At 34.8% G+C, this 16142-nt stretch overlaps 4 protein-coding genes across 8 annotated transcripts; 1 reads left to right on the top strand and 3 right to left on the bottom strand.

Annotated features, from left to right (window-relative positions):
* Window positions 1-252: 252 nt before the first annotated feature.
* On the bottom strand, window positions 253-2391 carry LOC103830255. The gene is made up of 4 exons (XM_009106012.3): window positions 1644-2391; window positions 1123-1281; window positions 921-1029; window positions 253-841 (listed from the first exon to the last, which is right to left on the bottom strand). The coding sequence occupies exons 1-4, from the start codon at window positions 1938-1940 to the stop codon at window positions 639-641; spliced, it is 768 nt and encodes a 255-aa protein (XP_009104260.1). The 5' UTR covers window positions 1941-2391; the 3' UTR covers window positions 253-638.
* A 3503-nt stretch (window positions 2392-5894) lies between these two features.
* On the top strand, window positions 5895-8734 carry LOC103830253. The gene is made up of 2 exons (XM_018652927.2): window positions 5895-6044; window positions 6172-8734. The coding sequence occupies exons 1-2, from the start codon at window positions 5895-5897 to the stop codon at window positions 8641-8643; spliced, it is 2622 nt and encodes an 873-aa protein (XP_018508443.1). The 3' UTR covers window positions 8644-8734.
* LOC103830254 (palmitoyl-protein thioesterase 1) lies at window positions 8685-10849 on the bottom strand. Of its 2 annotated transcripts, XM_009106011.3 has the most exons (11): window positions 10591-10849; window positions 10415-10499; window positions 10270-10321; window positions 10146-10166; window positions 9970-10074; window positions 9818-9880; window positions 9667-9732; window positions 9555-9593; window positions 9348-9467; window positions 9176-9268; window positions 8685-9097 (listed from the first exon to the last, which is right to left on the bottom strand). In XM_009106011.3, exons 1-11 carry the CDS (start codon window positions 10688-10690, stop codon window positions 8828-8830), a joined length of 1014 nt encoding a protein of 337 aa, XP_009104259.1. In that variant the 5' UTR covers window positions 10691-10849; the 3' UTR covers window positions 8685-8827. The 2 variants fall into 2 exon arrangements, with proteins under 2 accessions (XP_009104259.1, XP_018508632.1); XM_018653116.2 differs by lacking the exon at window positions 10146-10166.
* A 467-nt stretch (window positions 10850-11316) lies between these two features.
* On the bottom strand, window positions 11317-15307 carry LOC103830252 (ELMO domain-containing protein A). 4 transcript variants are annotated; one of them, XM_033275546.1, is made up of 10 exons: window positions 14268-15307; window positions 14062-14177; window positions 13218-13327; window positions 13042-13110; window positions 12816-12931; window positions 12691-12745; window positions 12407-12527; window positions 12121-12168; window positions 11931-12025; window positions 11317-11764 (listed from the first exon to the last, which is right to left on the bottom strand). In XM_033275546.1, the coding sequence occupies exons 2-10, from the start codon at window positions 14156-14158 to the stop codon at window positions 11663-11665; spliced, it is 813 nt and encodes a 270-aa protein (XP_033131437.1). In that variant the 5' UTR covers window positions 14159-14177; window positions 14268-15307; the 3' UTR covers window positions 11317-11662. The 4 variants fall into 4 exon arrangements, with proteins under 4 accessions (XP_033131437.1, XP_033131435.1, XP_033131436.1 ...); XM_033275544.1 differs by having other exon boundaries at window positions 14062-14184; window positions 14267-15306; XM_033275545.1 differs by having other exon boundaries at window positions 14062-14181; window positions 14267-15306.
* Between the last annotated feature and the right edge of the window lie 835 nt (window positions 15308-16142).

Raw genomic sequence — 16142 nt, 5'->3', positions numbered from 1 at the left:
AAGAGAGTCAAGCAGAAGTTCAAAGGTGACAACCAGAGAAAGTATTCATGCCGGTGATATGTTAGGCATGCGCAGAGAAGTTCGAGATCAAGAGAAGCATGCTCGTTTGAAAACTGATTTAATGGAAAATATTTAGCAAAAGTTTGGTGATGAAGATGAATAAACTTTGTTTGTTTTTCTATTTCTCAATTTATGTAATCTAATCTTTTAATGTATTGAATAAATAGTTTTCAAAAATTTAATAATATTTTAAATATTTTATTCTTGTTTTCTGGATAATTTGAATATTAAAAAAAAAATTTAAATATTATTATTTTATTGTTATGAACTCCTTCTTCAGGTTCACCAATGCAGAAAAAAACAATTACAGGTTCATAACTATTCATGGACCCACAAAAAAATATTAAAAAATACTTGTGAACCCCAAAGAGGGGTTCACCAATGCTCATGCTCTTAAGGCTTCAGCTTCGATTGTTTTTTATTACATGTATTTTTTAAAAACTTTTTTTCCGTGTAATCAAGCATATAATTTGTTTTTATAGATCTCGCAAACTTCAAAGTTTATTTCGTACTAATATTTACAATTTAGCAAAAAAGTTTAGCAAAAAAACAGTATCAACGTGCCCGAATTAAACCGGCTAAACCGGAGATTGGCTTATTACAGGGTCATGTATTGGGACATTGTGTTCCCTGAAAGACACTCCATGACTAGTAACCACCTCGAAATCCACAGACTCACCAAACCCATCCTGTCTTCTCAAGTCAACACAACCACAATAATCTACCAAGCGCTTGGTTGCGTCTTTTAAGTACTTGTAAAGTATAGTACTTACTCCTCCCCCTAAAAGAAACGTTTCGCAAGATTAGAGAGATGTTGGTTTTGATTTTAAACTAAAAATGCCATAATCAGTTTTGCTTACGATGAGTGATTAAGAGCAAGTTCTCAGAAGGATACTTCTGTGCAAGAACTTTCAATGTATTAACATATCGTTCCCTGAAGCCTTCCGCAGATTCTCCCCATTGTGGCAACTACACCGACCCAACATGGAATCATGATTCAAATATATCTATATCAAGTTATACTCAGAAATGAAGAACTTAAAAACTCAGATCTAGAGTTACCTCTTTATAAACCATATCGACATTATGGTCCACTGTTCCTTCAGGAAACATAGCTTCAAGATCTGAAATATTGAAATCAAACTTCCCATCTTTGGGAGCAACGTTACTCTTAATAGCCAATGAGTTCAGTATCTCGCACAATCCAAACTCTATAGCTACCTGGAGCAGACGAGACAAGGCATTAGCATCTAGATTCCTTGAATCAAAAAGTACACGTAAGATGTGAGTGTATATATCTTAACTTACATACACGTAGTGGCTGACCCACCAGAAAATTAGACTGGGGACATAGGTGTTATTGGGAAAAATTGAACCCTGATTTGGGGTTCAGTGCGGGAATTTAAGACCAACTATGCTACAACATACTAATGAACCCAGCTTACAAATCTTTTATATTTTATTTTTACCGGTGTCAATTGATCACCCATCCCTTGTCAAGTGGGTCCGCCCTACACGTATACTTTGTAGATACACATACTTCATATTTATATATGTATAGCTAGGGCGATATGGTGCCTAACCTTGAGCTTAGAGTTATCAATGGAAGAGACGGCGGAGAGAGCGGCGACAACTTCAACAGCAGTCTGGATGCAACGTAGGAAAGGAGAGACAAAGACACGGTGAACTGGAAACGAAACCTGAGAACTGATTCTTTGACCGGTTTGAAAGGCTCGAACCTTACCGTGGTGAATGAGCGGCGGGTCCCACGGTCTTTCAGCGGTCGAAGCCCAGAGTGGCTCAAAACGGTCCATTCGATCGCCGTGACGCATCACGATGACATTTTGGTGGCCATTGATGTTTGATTTAGCAGACTCCATTTCTCTTTTTTTATGTGTAGTCTGCACGTCTATATGTGAGGGGCAATTTATACATGCAATATATATTGAGAACGTACAAGAAAGTTTTTATTTTGTTAAGAACGTGTAAGAAAATTTTGAAGGAATTAGACTCTTTTAGTGGAGTCTTATTCCACAGTAGGAAATTGCTAGGAAGATATCATTACACAAGGAAGTTATTTGTTTCACACGACTAATTGAAATTGCTACGAATTTATTTATCCCTTATATATTAATTGAGGAACATTTGAAAAGATGTAACCTCAATTTTGTATTAATTAAAAGAGGCCCCAATGCATAGGTGGCACTCAATTAGGTAGTCAATTACATTCAATTAAAAAATAAGTAGGTCCACATTCGATTTTTATATGTTGTTAGATACATAAGTTGGTCAAACTATATGATATAATGATATGATATGATATTTTCTTTCCTTAAATAAAACCTACGAAATTACCATAAATGACTAATATATATATGACAATTAATGAGTTTAATAATAAAGATTTGATAACAATGTATATCTCCTCCATCATTTTTTGTTTAATTTATATTATTAAAATAAATTAAACAATCAAATTAGCTATAAAAATAAAATTTAGATTTTTTCGTATATGTTATATTTTGAATTTTTAAAAACGACAATAAATGACTAAAACTATTAAAATTATTATGTTAAAAATTAATGATCAATGGTTTAACATTTTTATTATAAGAAGATACACATGATTTTAAAACCATATGATTAAAAATATCATTTAATAATAAAATAAATATATATATATATATATTAAACACTATATACCATAAGATTACATAAATATTTTAATATTAAAACTTTCAATAAATTTTCAAGAACATTTATAAATTATAAACTTATTAAAGATTTCAGATTGAAAATTTTGTTATCGATGATTTAAATATTTTGTTATAAAACGATATGAACGATCATAGAACCGTATGATTATAAATTCTTATTTAATAAATAACTATACAAAATATACTATTCCTAGAAAAATAGGTTGGTCCATCTTAACTTATATTACACTTTTTATTAAACTAACTATCGAATTGATAAATAATGTACCAAAAAATGTTTTACACTTTCCTTAAATAAAAGCTACGAAATTACCTAATATGTTTAACGTATATGTGAAAATTAATTATAATGAATAATAAATATTTGATAACAATTTTTGTATCTTAGTTCTTTTTTTAATTTTATATTATTAAAATATATTTAAAAATCACATTAAATATATAATAAAAGCATTTATAATTTTTCTTATATGTTATATTTTGAATTTTTCAAAACGTCTATAAATTCTTAGAAATTTGAAGATCCCCACTCTGAAAATTTTGTGATCAATAGATTTTTTTTGTCATAATAAGTTACAAATGATCATAAAATTGTATTAATATGAACTTTTATTTAATATTATAAGAAGATACACATTATTTTAAAACCATATGAGTAAAAAATATCATTTAATAATAAAACATATATTTATATATATATATATATTATACTATATACCATAAGATTACATAAATATTTTAATATTAAAACTTTCAATGAATTTTCAAAAGCATTTATAAATTATAAACTTATTAAAGATTTCACATTGAAAATTTTGTTATCGATGATTTAAATATTCAGTTATAAAATGATATGAATGGTCATTGAACTGTATGATTATAAATTCTCATTTAATAAATGACTATATAAAATATACTATTCTTAGAAAAATAGGTTGATCCATCTTGACTTACATTATATTTTTTATTAAACTAACTATCGAATTGATAAATAATCTACCAAAATTTTTTTTGCACTTTCCTTAATTAGAAGCTACGAAATTACCTAATATGATTAACGTATATATGAAAATTAATTATTATGAATAATAAATATTTGATAACAATTTTGGTATCTTAGTTCTTTTTTTTAATTTTATATTATTGAAAGATATTAAAAAATCACATTAAATATATAATAAAAACATTTATATTGTTTTTTATATGTTATATTTGAATTTTTCAAAACGTCTATATATTATTAGAAATTTGAATATTCCCATTCTGAAAATTTTGTGATCAATAGATTATTTTTTTGTTATAAGTTACAAATGATCATAAAATATAACGCATATGAATTTTTATTTAATAAATATTCAAACTAAATAATATATATATATATATATATATATATATATAAACACTAATGATTTAAAGCAACAAGATTGGCTGATCAATTTAGTCGTCCAGTTGAAATCTTTCAAAAGTATGTGAAAGATTAAAGTCAAAGTAAATATGGATTTAGAATAGTAGTTATATTTTACTAACCAAATACCAAAAAAATCGAACCGAACCGAAACCAACCCGATATCCGGGTTGAACACCCGTAATCCAAATGAAGCCAAACTATTGTTTCATTCTCCAAAATATAATAAAAATAATAACTTAATTCCGCGCAAGGCGCGGATCTTATCCTAGTTTTATTTTATTTTTGTATATCGATGGCAATTACTACAAAATTTATATTTTACAGTATATAATCAAAAATTATTAGAAATCACAATTAATTGAAATACATTACAGCAGCCTTTATATAATTAACCTGGAAAGACTACATCAATCTAATGGCTAAAAGGATATTACTTCTAAGACTGTACATGTCGACAAATTTGATTGTAACTGGAAATATTACATCAATGTAAAGTCATTGTTTGACAAGATTTGGAATCAGTCGTGCAGTTCCACGGCGGGACGTGTCGTAGTATCTTCGTCGTCACGCCGTTTTGTAAGGTAAGTGTAATATAATCCTATCCCGAAGTTACATCTTGTTTATACCTCACGTTCTATAATCCATATATTTTACTCATTCCAACCAGGACCGGCTTACATAAAATACATGTATTTTTATATTAAAAATAAGAAAAAGGGTCTAAATTTATTATATGAAAATATTTTTTTATTTCTATAGATTTATTTTAAAAACTACTTCTGGTATTTAAAAAAAAAACATATATCTATCAGACTTTAAAAAAAAAAATAGTTTGGAAATTAAAAAAAAATTTGCCCCATGGTCCATGACACCATTGAATCGGTTTTGATTCCAACTTCCATATGCTTTAGGTGAATAGCGGTAGATGTGAACATAAACGCATGTACCTTCAATTTGGAGGCAATTCCTAACCGGTATTCACATCTGTTGTCTCAATTTATCTAACATCTCAATGCTCACCAATAAGAATGTAACTTCGTTGTTTCTTTTCTGTTCACTCATCACGTAGATGTATTTTAACTCCAGTAAAACTATCTCCATCCAGTGGTGCATCATTTTGAGAGAAAACATCAAAAAATGAAAAAAATCTTCTCAAATGGTGTTTCACTTTAAGGAATTAAGTGGACAGTTAAAACCAAGCTGATTGGTTCTATGAATTCTATACCGACTAAAGTCATCAAACTGAATCAAAACTACACCACAACCGAATCAATTTCAATCACATCAAACCTGAAACCATTTTAAAGTTATTATTTTAGTTTAACCGCAGTTTGTTTGTTTTTTTCTTTCTTTTTTACAAATCTAACCAAATAAACAATCTATTGGTTTATATATTTTGATTGATTTAGAAATCCATAAAGTATTTATAAATCCAAGTAAAATATGTAAATCCGGAGGTTTTCCCTCGGATTTGAGTCTTTGTATTTTTAACTAGAAAATCCAAATAAATCTATTCAAATTCATTATAAAATCGAATATATTAGTAAATCCGTACGATTGAATAACACTTGATTTGATATAGAATTTATGAATCATTAAATCAATAACAATTTTAATAAAGATTTAAAAATTACAGAACCAATAACACTAGATTTAGTTCGGATTTTCAAATCTATTAAAATACTACAACCAATAACCCCTATTTAGGAATGAATCCCAAGAACCATGAAAACGAAGGTTTTATCGCAACTCCTGATACGACGCCGTCCGCTCGTGTATCAATATTTGCCAAGGGTCCATTCCGTAAATATAGGCAAATGGTCTTTCAGACAAGGATCTTCGAAGCTGTTGCAGATAGAGTTTCACTTTCACACTCTCTTTCGTCTTAACAGCTTTAATGTTAGATCTGTCTCTTACCTCGTCCCGAAGTCTCCTCTCCTTCACATACCCTTCGAATCCCCTAACCAATCAAATCCCACACTCTAGATCTCAATGCCGTCTCCGTACACCAAGCGTCGCTCCCTCTCCGCGCCTCCGTCTGTCACCCGTCGGTCGAAAGGAGGATTCTTTTATAAACCTATCCTATTCACTCTGTTTCTCCTCGCCTTGCCGCTGTTCCCTTCTCAGGCTCCGGAGTTCGTCGGCAGCGAGACAGTGCTCACCAAGTTCTGGGAACTGATTCACCTCCTTTTCGTCGGCATTGCTGTCGCTTATGGTTTGTTTAGCCGTAGGAGTGTTGAATCATCGCTTGATTCGAGGACGAGCCGTGTAGTAGATGAGTCTTCCTTGTCTTATGTCTCTAGTTTCTTCCCGGTTTCCTCTGTTTTCGACGAGGATTCTTGTGATTTTAGGAGTGATGTGAGTGCTCGAGGTTCTCTAGCTGTAGTGAGTGAGAGAGGATCTGAGTCTTTTAGTCAAGTGCAAGCTTGGAACTCGCAGTATTACCAAGGGAGATCTAAAGTTGTTGTTGTTGCTCGACCAGATTATGGTCTTGATGGCCATGTTGTGCACCAGCCATTAGGCTTGCCGGTTAGGAGTTTAAGGTCTGGTTTGAGAGATGGCGCAGCTCTTGAGGACAGCTCTTGTGATGAAGCTGTAAACGAGGAAGCTGAGGAGTCATTGGCTGATAAGGATTTTGATGAGGTCGTGGCTGCTCCTCCGTCTCCACCTGTTGTTGTTCCATGGGATTCTAGACCTGAAATGATGGCAATGGGAGACAACTATTTTTCAAATTTTCAGCCTCTGCCAGTGGATGAAACTCACTATGCGGCACTTGAATCAAGATCTTCTCAGTCTACTGTTTCTTCTTCTTCTTCTTCTTCTTCATCATCAAGAACTAGCTTTGAGTCTCATACTCAGAACAGATTCTCACCTTCTCGTTCTGTGTCTGAAGAGTTGTTAGACCCGAATGTGGATGAACCAGTTAAGGAGAAGAGTCTTGAGGCTTCATCAAGGTCTAGTTCCCCATCTCCACCATTGGTGACTGATGATACGCACAGGCGTGTCTTACATTCTCGGCGTTATAGTGATGGCTCTTTGGTAGAGGAAGATGTAAGGCAGGGGCTGGAAGATGAACTGGAGACGAGTGAAGTCAGAAGCAGAAGAAACGAGAAGATCTTCAAGAAAAAGGAGCTGGGATCAAAATCACTAAAACTGACTGCTGAAAGTTCCCGGAAAGGGAAGAACAAATCTCGCAGATCATATCCTCCTGATCCAATTTCATCTCCCATTAGTGGTGCTGATGATTCCACAACTAGAAGGCACAAGAGTGATGACCATTTGCTTGAAGACAATATCAGGAAAGGATTGGAGTCTGACCGCAACAAGGTGAGGGTTAAGAAGGGACGGAGTCAAGACTCTTTGCCCCCATCACCACCACTGCCTCCATCTCCACCATTAGTGATTGATGATACACACAAGCGTGTCTTACATTCTCGGCATTATAGTGATGGTTCTTTGTTAGAGGAAGATGAATTGGAGGTAAGTGAAGTCAGAGGCAGAAGAACAGAAGTCTTCAGCAAGAAGGAGCTGGGATCCAAATCACTGAAACTGACTGCTGAGAGTTCCCGGAGAGGGAAGATCAAATCTTGCAGATCATATCCTTCTGATGCTGATGATTCCACCACTAGAAGGCGTGATCTTCAGCACAAGAGTGATGGCCATTTCCTTGAAGACAGCACCAGGAAAGGATTGGAGTCTGACCATAACAAGCTGAGTGTCAAGAAGGGAGGGAGTCACGAGTCTTTGGAGCTAACAGCAGAAGCTTCAAGCCTGACCATTCCTGCTGTGGATGTAGAGTTCCAACCAAAGAACGCCAAGGCTTCAAGGCGTGCAGTGCGCTCTTCACGAGGGGACTGTGACACTTTGCTGGTGAAAGACATCAAAAGAAACTCAGAGGATGACTTTATGGATAAGTCTAGAAAGAAAGATGTTCATGGTGATAACAAGGAAGTGAAATCAAGTAGTCCAAGACGTGAACCACAATCTTGGAGAGGTTCTAGTAAAGCTTCATCTCGAGGGAAGTCCGTGAGGACCATAAGATCTGATCGCCATGGGAAACATCTAAAGACAGGTGGAGATTCATCTCATGACAGGACAGAACCTAAAGCAGAAAGCCACGGAAGAACAAAACCAAGAAGACAATGGCAACAAGAGCTAGCAATTGTGCTACACCAGGAGAAGCTTCCAGAAACTCACGCTAAATCAGAGCCACAAGACGATGATGCTACTGAAGAAACCGAGGTAAAGCAACTTCAACTAACCTTGGAGGAAGAAGAAGAAGCTGCAGCAGCTTGGGAAAGCCAGAGCAATGCAAGCCACGACCACTACGAAGTTGATAGAAAAGCTGATGAGTTCATAGCCAAGTTCAGAGAACAGATTAGGTTGCAGAAACTTCATTCCGGTGAACAACCTAGAGGTGGTGGAATTGGCATTATCCGAAACAGCCACATCAGATGACACATCATTACTTGTATTATTGATGTATGATTGATTCCAGATGTTGTGATAATAATATATATATATCTGTGGACTTATCATGTTTATTTTATCTCCTGAGATTTTCTGTAATAATAACAACAACAATCAGATTCACCCAACATGACACGAGTATGTTTAGTAAGAAAACAAACAAGCAACACAATCAGGTTGAGACATGACGCAGCACATGCTGAAGCTGATCCACCTCCGGACCAATCAGGTCCAAAACGGGGTTCCCCACACTAGAAAGCTCAGAAACTGCCATTGTTATAATAGATGATGTTGATGGTTTGTCAGAGAGGTATGGCACTATATGCTTCTTCATGTCTTCATGAGATATCTGGAGATGGTTTCCAGAGACGTTAACGAACTTGACCTTTCCAGCTTCGTCTAAAGTTCTCAAACCGATCCAGTCCTCGGTATACAGCTTGGTCTACAACAAAATCCAAACAAGCAATTGTCATAGCTGCCAAATGAAGCCATTTGAAACAATGATTAAAGGAGTTATTACCTCTTGTGGTGGAAGAATGGTCTTAAAAGACCCATCAGGATAATATCCAAACCATGAGGTCTCTTTAGGTATCAGTATTGTATCATGCTCAAACTGAAAATTAATCAACCATAAATAAGTGAGTTATCATCAACAAAAACACTTGTGAGTTACAAATAGCAGAGAAGCTGACCATAATAAGCACAAGGTTCTCCAAGCTTGAGAACCTCTCTTTGTAAGTGGAGTTTTTAACTGGAAGTTCGTTGTTTAACTTTGGGAGAAACCTACAACCTTCCATGTAACCCGCAATGTCCTATCAAAGCCTTCGGTTACAACAACAACAACAATACTGAAAAAAAATATAATCCGAAACTTTTGAACTTTTGAACTGAAAACTTACAGTAGGGATTTTGAGAAAACCGCTAGGAGCCAAGTGTTCCTGAAACTCAATCAACATGTATACTATTAGTAAGTTTCATTTCCCTAACACAAGCTGAACAATAGTAACCTACCTGCATATAGTCGCTGTAGATCTCTGTTTTGATCATACTGTCCAACATGATGCAAATCCAGGTAACCTACAAGAACCAAGAAAATGTTTAAAAGCTTCATGTCAATGGCGATGTTTATCACAGAAGTTTTGGAGGGGAGATAGTAACTTACACCACAGAAAGGAATGGAAGCAGTGCCAGCATGAGGTCCCCCTACCGATACAAAACTCTTAACCTATATTATTAAACCACAATAATAATAATAATCATTACAGAGAAAACATTCACAGTTACAGATAGGAGGCCTGTGTTAATGGAACTCACAGGTGGTGCATCATCGCAGAACTCAATGAGAGCTCGACCAATCATGTTACCCTGAGAAAGCCCCACGATGCTGTAACCATCACTCAGCTCAGGCATACTTTTCACCTGCAAGTGTCAATCAAATACATACATGATGAAATGGATCTTCAAAAGCCCAATTATGCAGTTGATCTGACCTTGTCACAAACAACAGCTGTCTGCACAACAAAAAGAGACAAAAAAAATTAGATTTTTATACAAAGTTAACCATTCTTGGAAGTTGGAACATATCATATCATATATATATATATATATAATCACCTGATCAAGAAGAGGCATGGTCCATGAGTCCCATGAGCCCTTCCCAATCTCCCTGAATAAACATCAACAACGGATTGAAACACACACAAAACTTGAGAGAAGGAGTGAATATAAGAAGAGGACATATACAGAGAGAAAAACATACAAGCAGTATCCTTGAGAGCCAGACCAATCACTTAAAAGCTCTGTGAAATGTTTCACTCCTGAGTTACTGCATTTATCCCCAATCCCTGCAGAAGAGAAAAAACGCAACCTTTCACTTTAATTTTCCAGAGATTTTGAGGAATTCGAAACCCTATAAAACACTCTTACAAAACTTACCATGAAGAACTATGAAAGGAACAGACGAAGCGATTGTAATGAAAGAGCATATTAGGGCAATAATAATAATAATAATAATCGATGCCTTATGAACAGCCATTGATCTAGGGCTTTTGGTGTGGAGAAGAGGAGAGAGACAAAAAATATTCGTATTTTCTTCGGTACCGGACGATCTCCGCCGGCGAATTTAGTCTCTTCGCTGACCGGATCGTGTTTTTGTTTCTTTTGGTTTGATGAGATAAATGAAACTCTTGGTGGTTGTTGTTCTTATTAGTAGTTGAGCACGTGCGAAACACGCGCTAAGTGAGTTAGTTGGCTTTTAGTTGTTTTCTCTTATCCCCCCGCTTGGATCTCGCGCGTGGATGAGTCATTTGTCAACAAAGAGTTTTTCTTTTAAAGATATTTTGCTTATCCATCGCCGCCACACGACCCCTTCACCGTCTCCATGCCACGGAACATTGGAGCTCATGATGTTATTGATGTCATGAGCTAAACTACAGTGTGGAGATAGAGCTTGTTGGGTCGATGTTTTTTTGGTACTACTACTGCATCCTCACTCACCTGCTCTTGTGTGTAACACAATATTTTCTTTTCCTTGTTATTTTCACTTTGTAACTGGTCATGGTCGTGTGTTTCAAAAAAAAACACAAAAGTGTTTCAAAAAAAACACAAAAGTGTTTCAAAAAAAAAACTGGTCATGGTCGTAGCTCTGGGTCATTATAACCATGATCTACAGAATCACATTCCATTTAAATTTATTAAGATGTCATGTAAATTTAATAGCCAACAATGTTTTTACAAGCACCACAAGTTAGAACTAATCCCATACGAAACAAAGCCTGAATAATATCTGTTTCAAAGAAATAACAACCCAATGTCCCAAATCTCATGGAGCCAATCACTAAGATAAAACAGTACTCCCAGAAGTAAAGTGGTGAGAGAAAGAGAGACCTTGTCCTCCTCTTTTTTGCTTGTATGCTCTGCTGTTGTCTTAGGCTTTTCGATATAAGAGTTTCTTGAGGTGTTAGATCTTTCTACTTACAATGTAGTCCTTCGTAAGCTGTTTGCTATTTTATTGACTTAGAAGGCTGTATGATGGCATATCTTCAATACATGTTATTTCTTCAACCATTATCTCTCTCTCCAATTGCCGCCTTGTCGATTTCATTACCGTCTGTGTATTTATCCACATAATTACCATTAACCATTTGGTGAACTTGTTATGTTTACGCCAAGATAAAGCATCAAAACCGGCTAAATATACGACAACAAAATGCCCTATGTTTCTTTGAGTCTAAAACTTCTAGTCATAATAGAAAAAGGTTACAGCCAGTGCTTACGTTAAATTCCATGTATGAAGCACGCATGGAGAGCCATTGCTGATCCATTAGCTTGAAGGCAATACAATACAGAAGGTCAAAAGCAGATTCATTCACTGCAAACAATACAAATCGAAGGATACACACCCTTAGTACTCTAACTTGTGTGACAGACAATGAAATTTTTAATCAGCAGTGTCTGGTAAATTACCTGAAAGGAATCTCAAAAATGTTTCGCCAACAATACTTCGTGGTTTCACTGTAAAATTGAAGGGTATTGTATTGTTAGTATGAACAACTAGGATACTGTTACTAAACCTGATTATATCTCAAAATAGGGTAACATAACCACCAACTACGAAAATGCCCAATTAGTAGTTTGAAACTAGGAGTGCTTATGCTATTTTAGCTAGTTTGCCTAGAGAATTCTGCCTAATGCATGTAAAAGCAGGTTCAAAACGAAATAACTAAGCAATACGTAATGCTGCTGTCTGTACCTGCTTCAAGGCCAAGCATCTGGATAAGCATGAACGTGATATTGACGCCAGCAACGGCAAACGGGTATTCCCACACAGAACGATCCCCAACCTGCTTGCGCAGAAGGTCCTGGAAGGATTTCTGCACAGCACAAACAAGTGGCATCATAAATTGAGTGACGGAAGTTAAATGGCATTGTCTGGCAGAAATATCATGTTATGATAACTATAAAATCATACAGTGTCACTGGAACTGAAACTATTAACAGAGATAGTTTTGAATGCAAGTATTTACAAAAGCGTACCGGGAAATTCTTAGCGAAGTACAACAAGTTTTCAAGAGATATGAAACCACCACCCCTGCGAGTGACAGATGCTCAAGTGTGAGTCACAAGTTAAGTGGATAAATATCTAAGGATAGTGACATTACCTAAAATCAGTTGATGGATCTTTTCCCTGCCAACCCATTTCCTTCCACTGCTCAGATACAATTCCGTGTAGCTCTTCTTCTGGAAAAGCAAGTTTCCAAAGATCCTTGAGAGCTTCCTACACGCATATATGAAGTAGCAACCAATATTTATGTAACGCAGGTATATTTTCACGCTGGCATAAGTTCGTTCGTTTAGAGAAAACACAAGCCTTAAGGAAAAGCGTACCTGATGGTGAGGTATTGAGCTGTCATATGCAACATCAATGCGGCTCTGCAACCTCAGCAGGCATTCCTCCTGGAAGCATCGACAATATAAGTTATGAGCCAGAAGTCACCTCCTTATGTGAGAGGAGAAACAAACAAACAATCATAAATTCATAATACAGTAAACAAGGGTTTTACCTGTGCAGGTGTAAGATCAAAAGAAAGACGGGTGTCGCCATTGCTTCCCTGGGCACAAACACAGGAAAGGCCACGGCCTAACCAAGCTGCCGATCCAGCCACAACCTCAGCTACATATATAACTCACAATTATAAAATTGTCGTGAAAGTGAGCTTTCTGCTGTACTATTATTTAATAAAGAATCTGAACGTTCACACAAGGGAGTGACTGAGTCAAAACATCTTATAGCGAAGCTGACTTTTCTATAGTTTGTAAGGTATATACAGCTATAATAGTTTGTAAGGATACGTGAGAAGCATACAAAATTGCATTTAAGCATTAGACTTCTTTCAAGTACACAAAGATGAAAATTTCCAAAAAGTAACGAAACAAATCCATAACTAGCTTTTCCTTTTTTACACAATCAAAGCCGGAAGCATCGAAGCAACTAACGAAGAGATGCTTCATGAAAACAACAGAAGCCGTTTCGTGAAAAAAAAAAAAGAGAAAGACTAATCTGCGGATGACTAAATTTAAAACTAACCACGCAAACAAAGCATGAACATTACGTTAAAGAGATGTAACGATACTAAAATTAGCAACTTACAAAGAAGATCCACACACATAATCACTACACCGATTTATCAAAAGGAGCAATACATCGCAAATGGCAAAACATAGATCTGCCGCACCAAATCTCAAAAAGGTAATCAATCGCGAGCCAAGAGAGAGAGAGAGAAAGAGAGTGTGAGCCAAAGAAAGAAAAAAAGTTAGAAAAGTATGAGAGAGAGAGAGAGAGAAACGAAAACGCGTTTGATCCACAAGAAGAAGAAAGAGAAAGCAGAGTGATGATGAAATTTTTACGAGATGATGAAGAATGGTAAACGCTTCCCTGTTCCAGCCGTGGAGCTACCCTCCTCACCGCCACGAACGAGCCTCCTCCTCCTCCTCGATCATCCATCTCCAATCTCTCTCTCTCTCTCTATCATAAACAATAGAGAGCAATCGAATCAACACAGACGCAATGCGAACAACAACAAAAGGAGAAGGATGATGTTAGTCTATATTACCCCCGGGAAATGAGCTAATCGGCGTCGTATCGACCTCGAACCCTTTCACTATTCAGAAACCACAGAGAGAGAGAGATACGAAAATAGTTTGGGGTTTATAGATCTTCTGAGTTTCGGCGAAAGCGATTGAGGTAATCAATAATGATTCGGCCGTTTCCTTTTTGTTTTTGTTTTCAGGTTTCAAATCGCTATCGAAGCTTCATAACGGAAAATTAAAACGACTCGTGCGGTTATTGCTTCCTCTCCTGCGTATTTAAGTTGGACGTCAACGACAATCGTCTACCACTTTGATTTTTATTTATTTATTCGGTAAAATGTTGTTTATTGCTTTAAATCTCTATTTATAAGCATTTTTCCGATTTTTTTTTTTACTCATGAGAACACATTGGATAATATTGTTGTGACATAATCTTAAACAAATTAACGAAAATTAAATAAAATATTGCAAATAAAAAAAATTACCGCTAACCTTTTTATTTTATTTTAACATTCTATCAAACAAATCAAAATCTAGTATTTAATTATTGAATACTTCTATTTTTGTTGTTAGCACTTTAAAATTACCTAATGAATGTGTATCTTACAAAATGATATGATTAGCAAAATATTGGTTATCTATACTTCCATTTCTTTCTATTTTGTTGTTAGCATTTTAAAATTACTAATAAATGTGTATCTTACAAAATGATACGGTTAGCAAAATATTGGATATGCAACCTCAGATGATAACATCTGCATTATCAGAAATGATTAATTGATAAATAATAAGACAAGGAATATGTACTCAAATCTAATCAAAATTCTCTTCTAATCTAGCTTGATTTTCTATTTAAATAAACCCAAATTATCGAAGTAATAATTCCTAATTTTTATCCATTTTGTGATTCCTTTCTAGAAGTAATAATGTTGTCTTACAAAGATTAATTCACAAGTGCGATCTCAGTCTCATGGGAAGACAATTTCATGAGGCGTGGGCCAATACTATTGACCAGTATGGTAGAGCTACAGCCGACCCGCGTGTAAATTGTCTTTTCCTTTCTGTTCGTGTAGATTAGACATTCAATTATTACATTTATTTTAGAGAAAAAGACTAAAATAGCACTAAACCAAGTTTTTGTTCCCAAAGTAGCACTCAAGGCTCAAAGTCACAAAAATAGGTTTCATTAAAGAGGTAATGTACACTTATACCCCTAGGGTTAATTAATCCAAACCTTAGGGTTTAGAGTTAAGGGGTGGGGTTTTGGAATTAGGGTTTAAAATTTTATAAATAATAAATAATAAAATAAAAAATAAAAATTTTAAAAACAGTTTCAAAAAGTATTTTTAAATTATAAAAATAAAATCTGAAAAAAAAATAAAAAAAAAATTGAATTTTTTTTTTAAAAAAAAAATTATAAAATTTCGAATCTGAAAACATATAATCTGAAACTATAAAAAAAAAATTATTTTTTTTATTTTTTTTATTTTTTATTTTTTTTTATTTTAGTTTGTTTATTTAATTTTAAACCAAGGGTATTATAGATATTTTACCCTTTAATGAATGTCATTTTTGTGACTTTCTCCTTCTAGTGCTATTTTTAAGACATAAACTTCAAAAGGTGCTATTATTGACAATTGCCCTTTATTTTACGTTTAATGCTTAAAGACTTCACTAAAGTTAATAACCACTAGTTTTAAAATAAAATTGAAACTTACGAAAATATAATACTCGGGAATTGTCAAAAGTCGGTGGAATGTACTGTCTCCGACAAAAACTCCGTTTTGCAACAAACTATTCATAGATCCCAAAATCATGTTTAGTTGAAGATACGTGTATATAGTACCTCAGATTATTTTTAATCAAATAGATTAGCAACAGCCCATTTTGATAATATT

Source organism: Brassica rapa, chromosome A07 (genome assembly GCF_000309985.2).
Source record: "Brassica rapa cultivar Chiifu-401-42 chromosome A07, CAAS_Brap_v3.01, whole genome shotgun sequence".
NCBI lineage: Eukaryota > Viridiplantae > Streptophyta > Magnoliopsida > Brassicales > Brassicaceae > Brassica > Brassica rapa.
The sequence above is the reverse complement of the archived record's forward strand: the minus strand, read 5'-3'. Positions and strand labels throughout refer to the sequence as shown.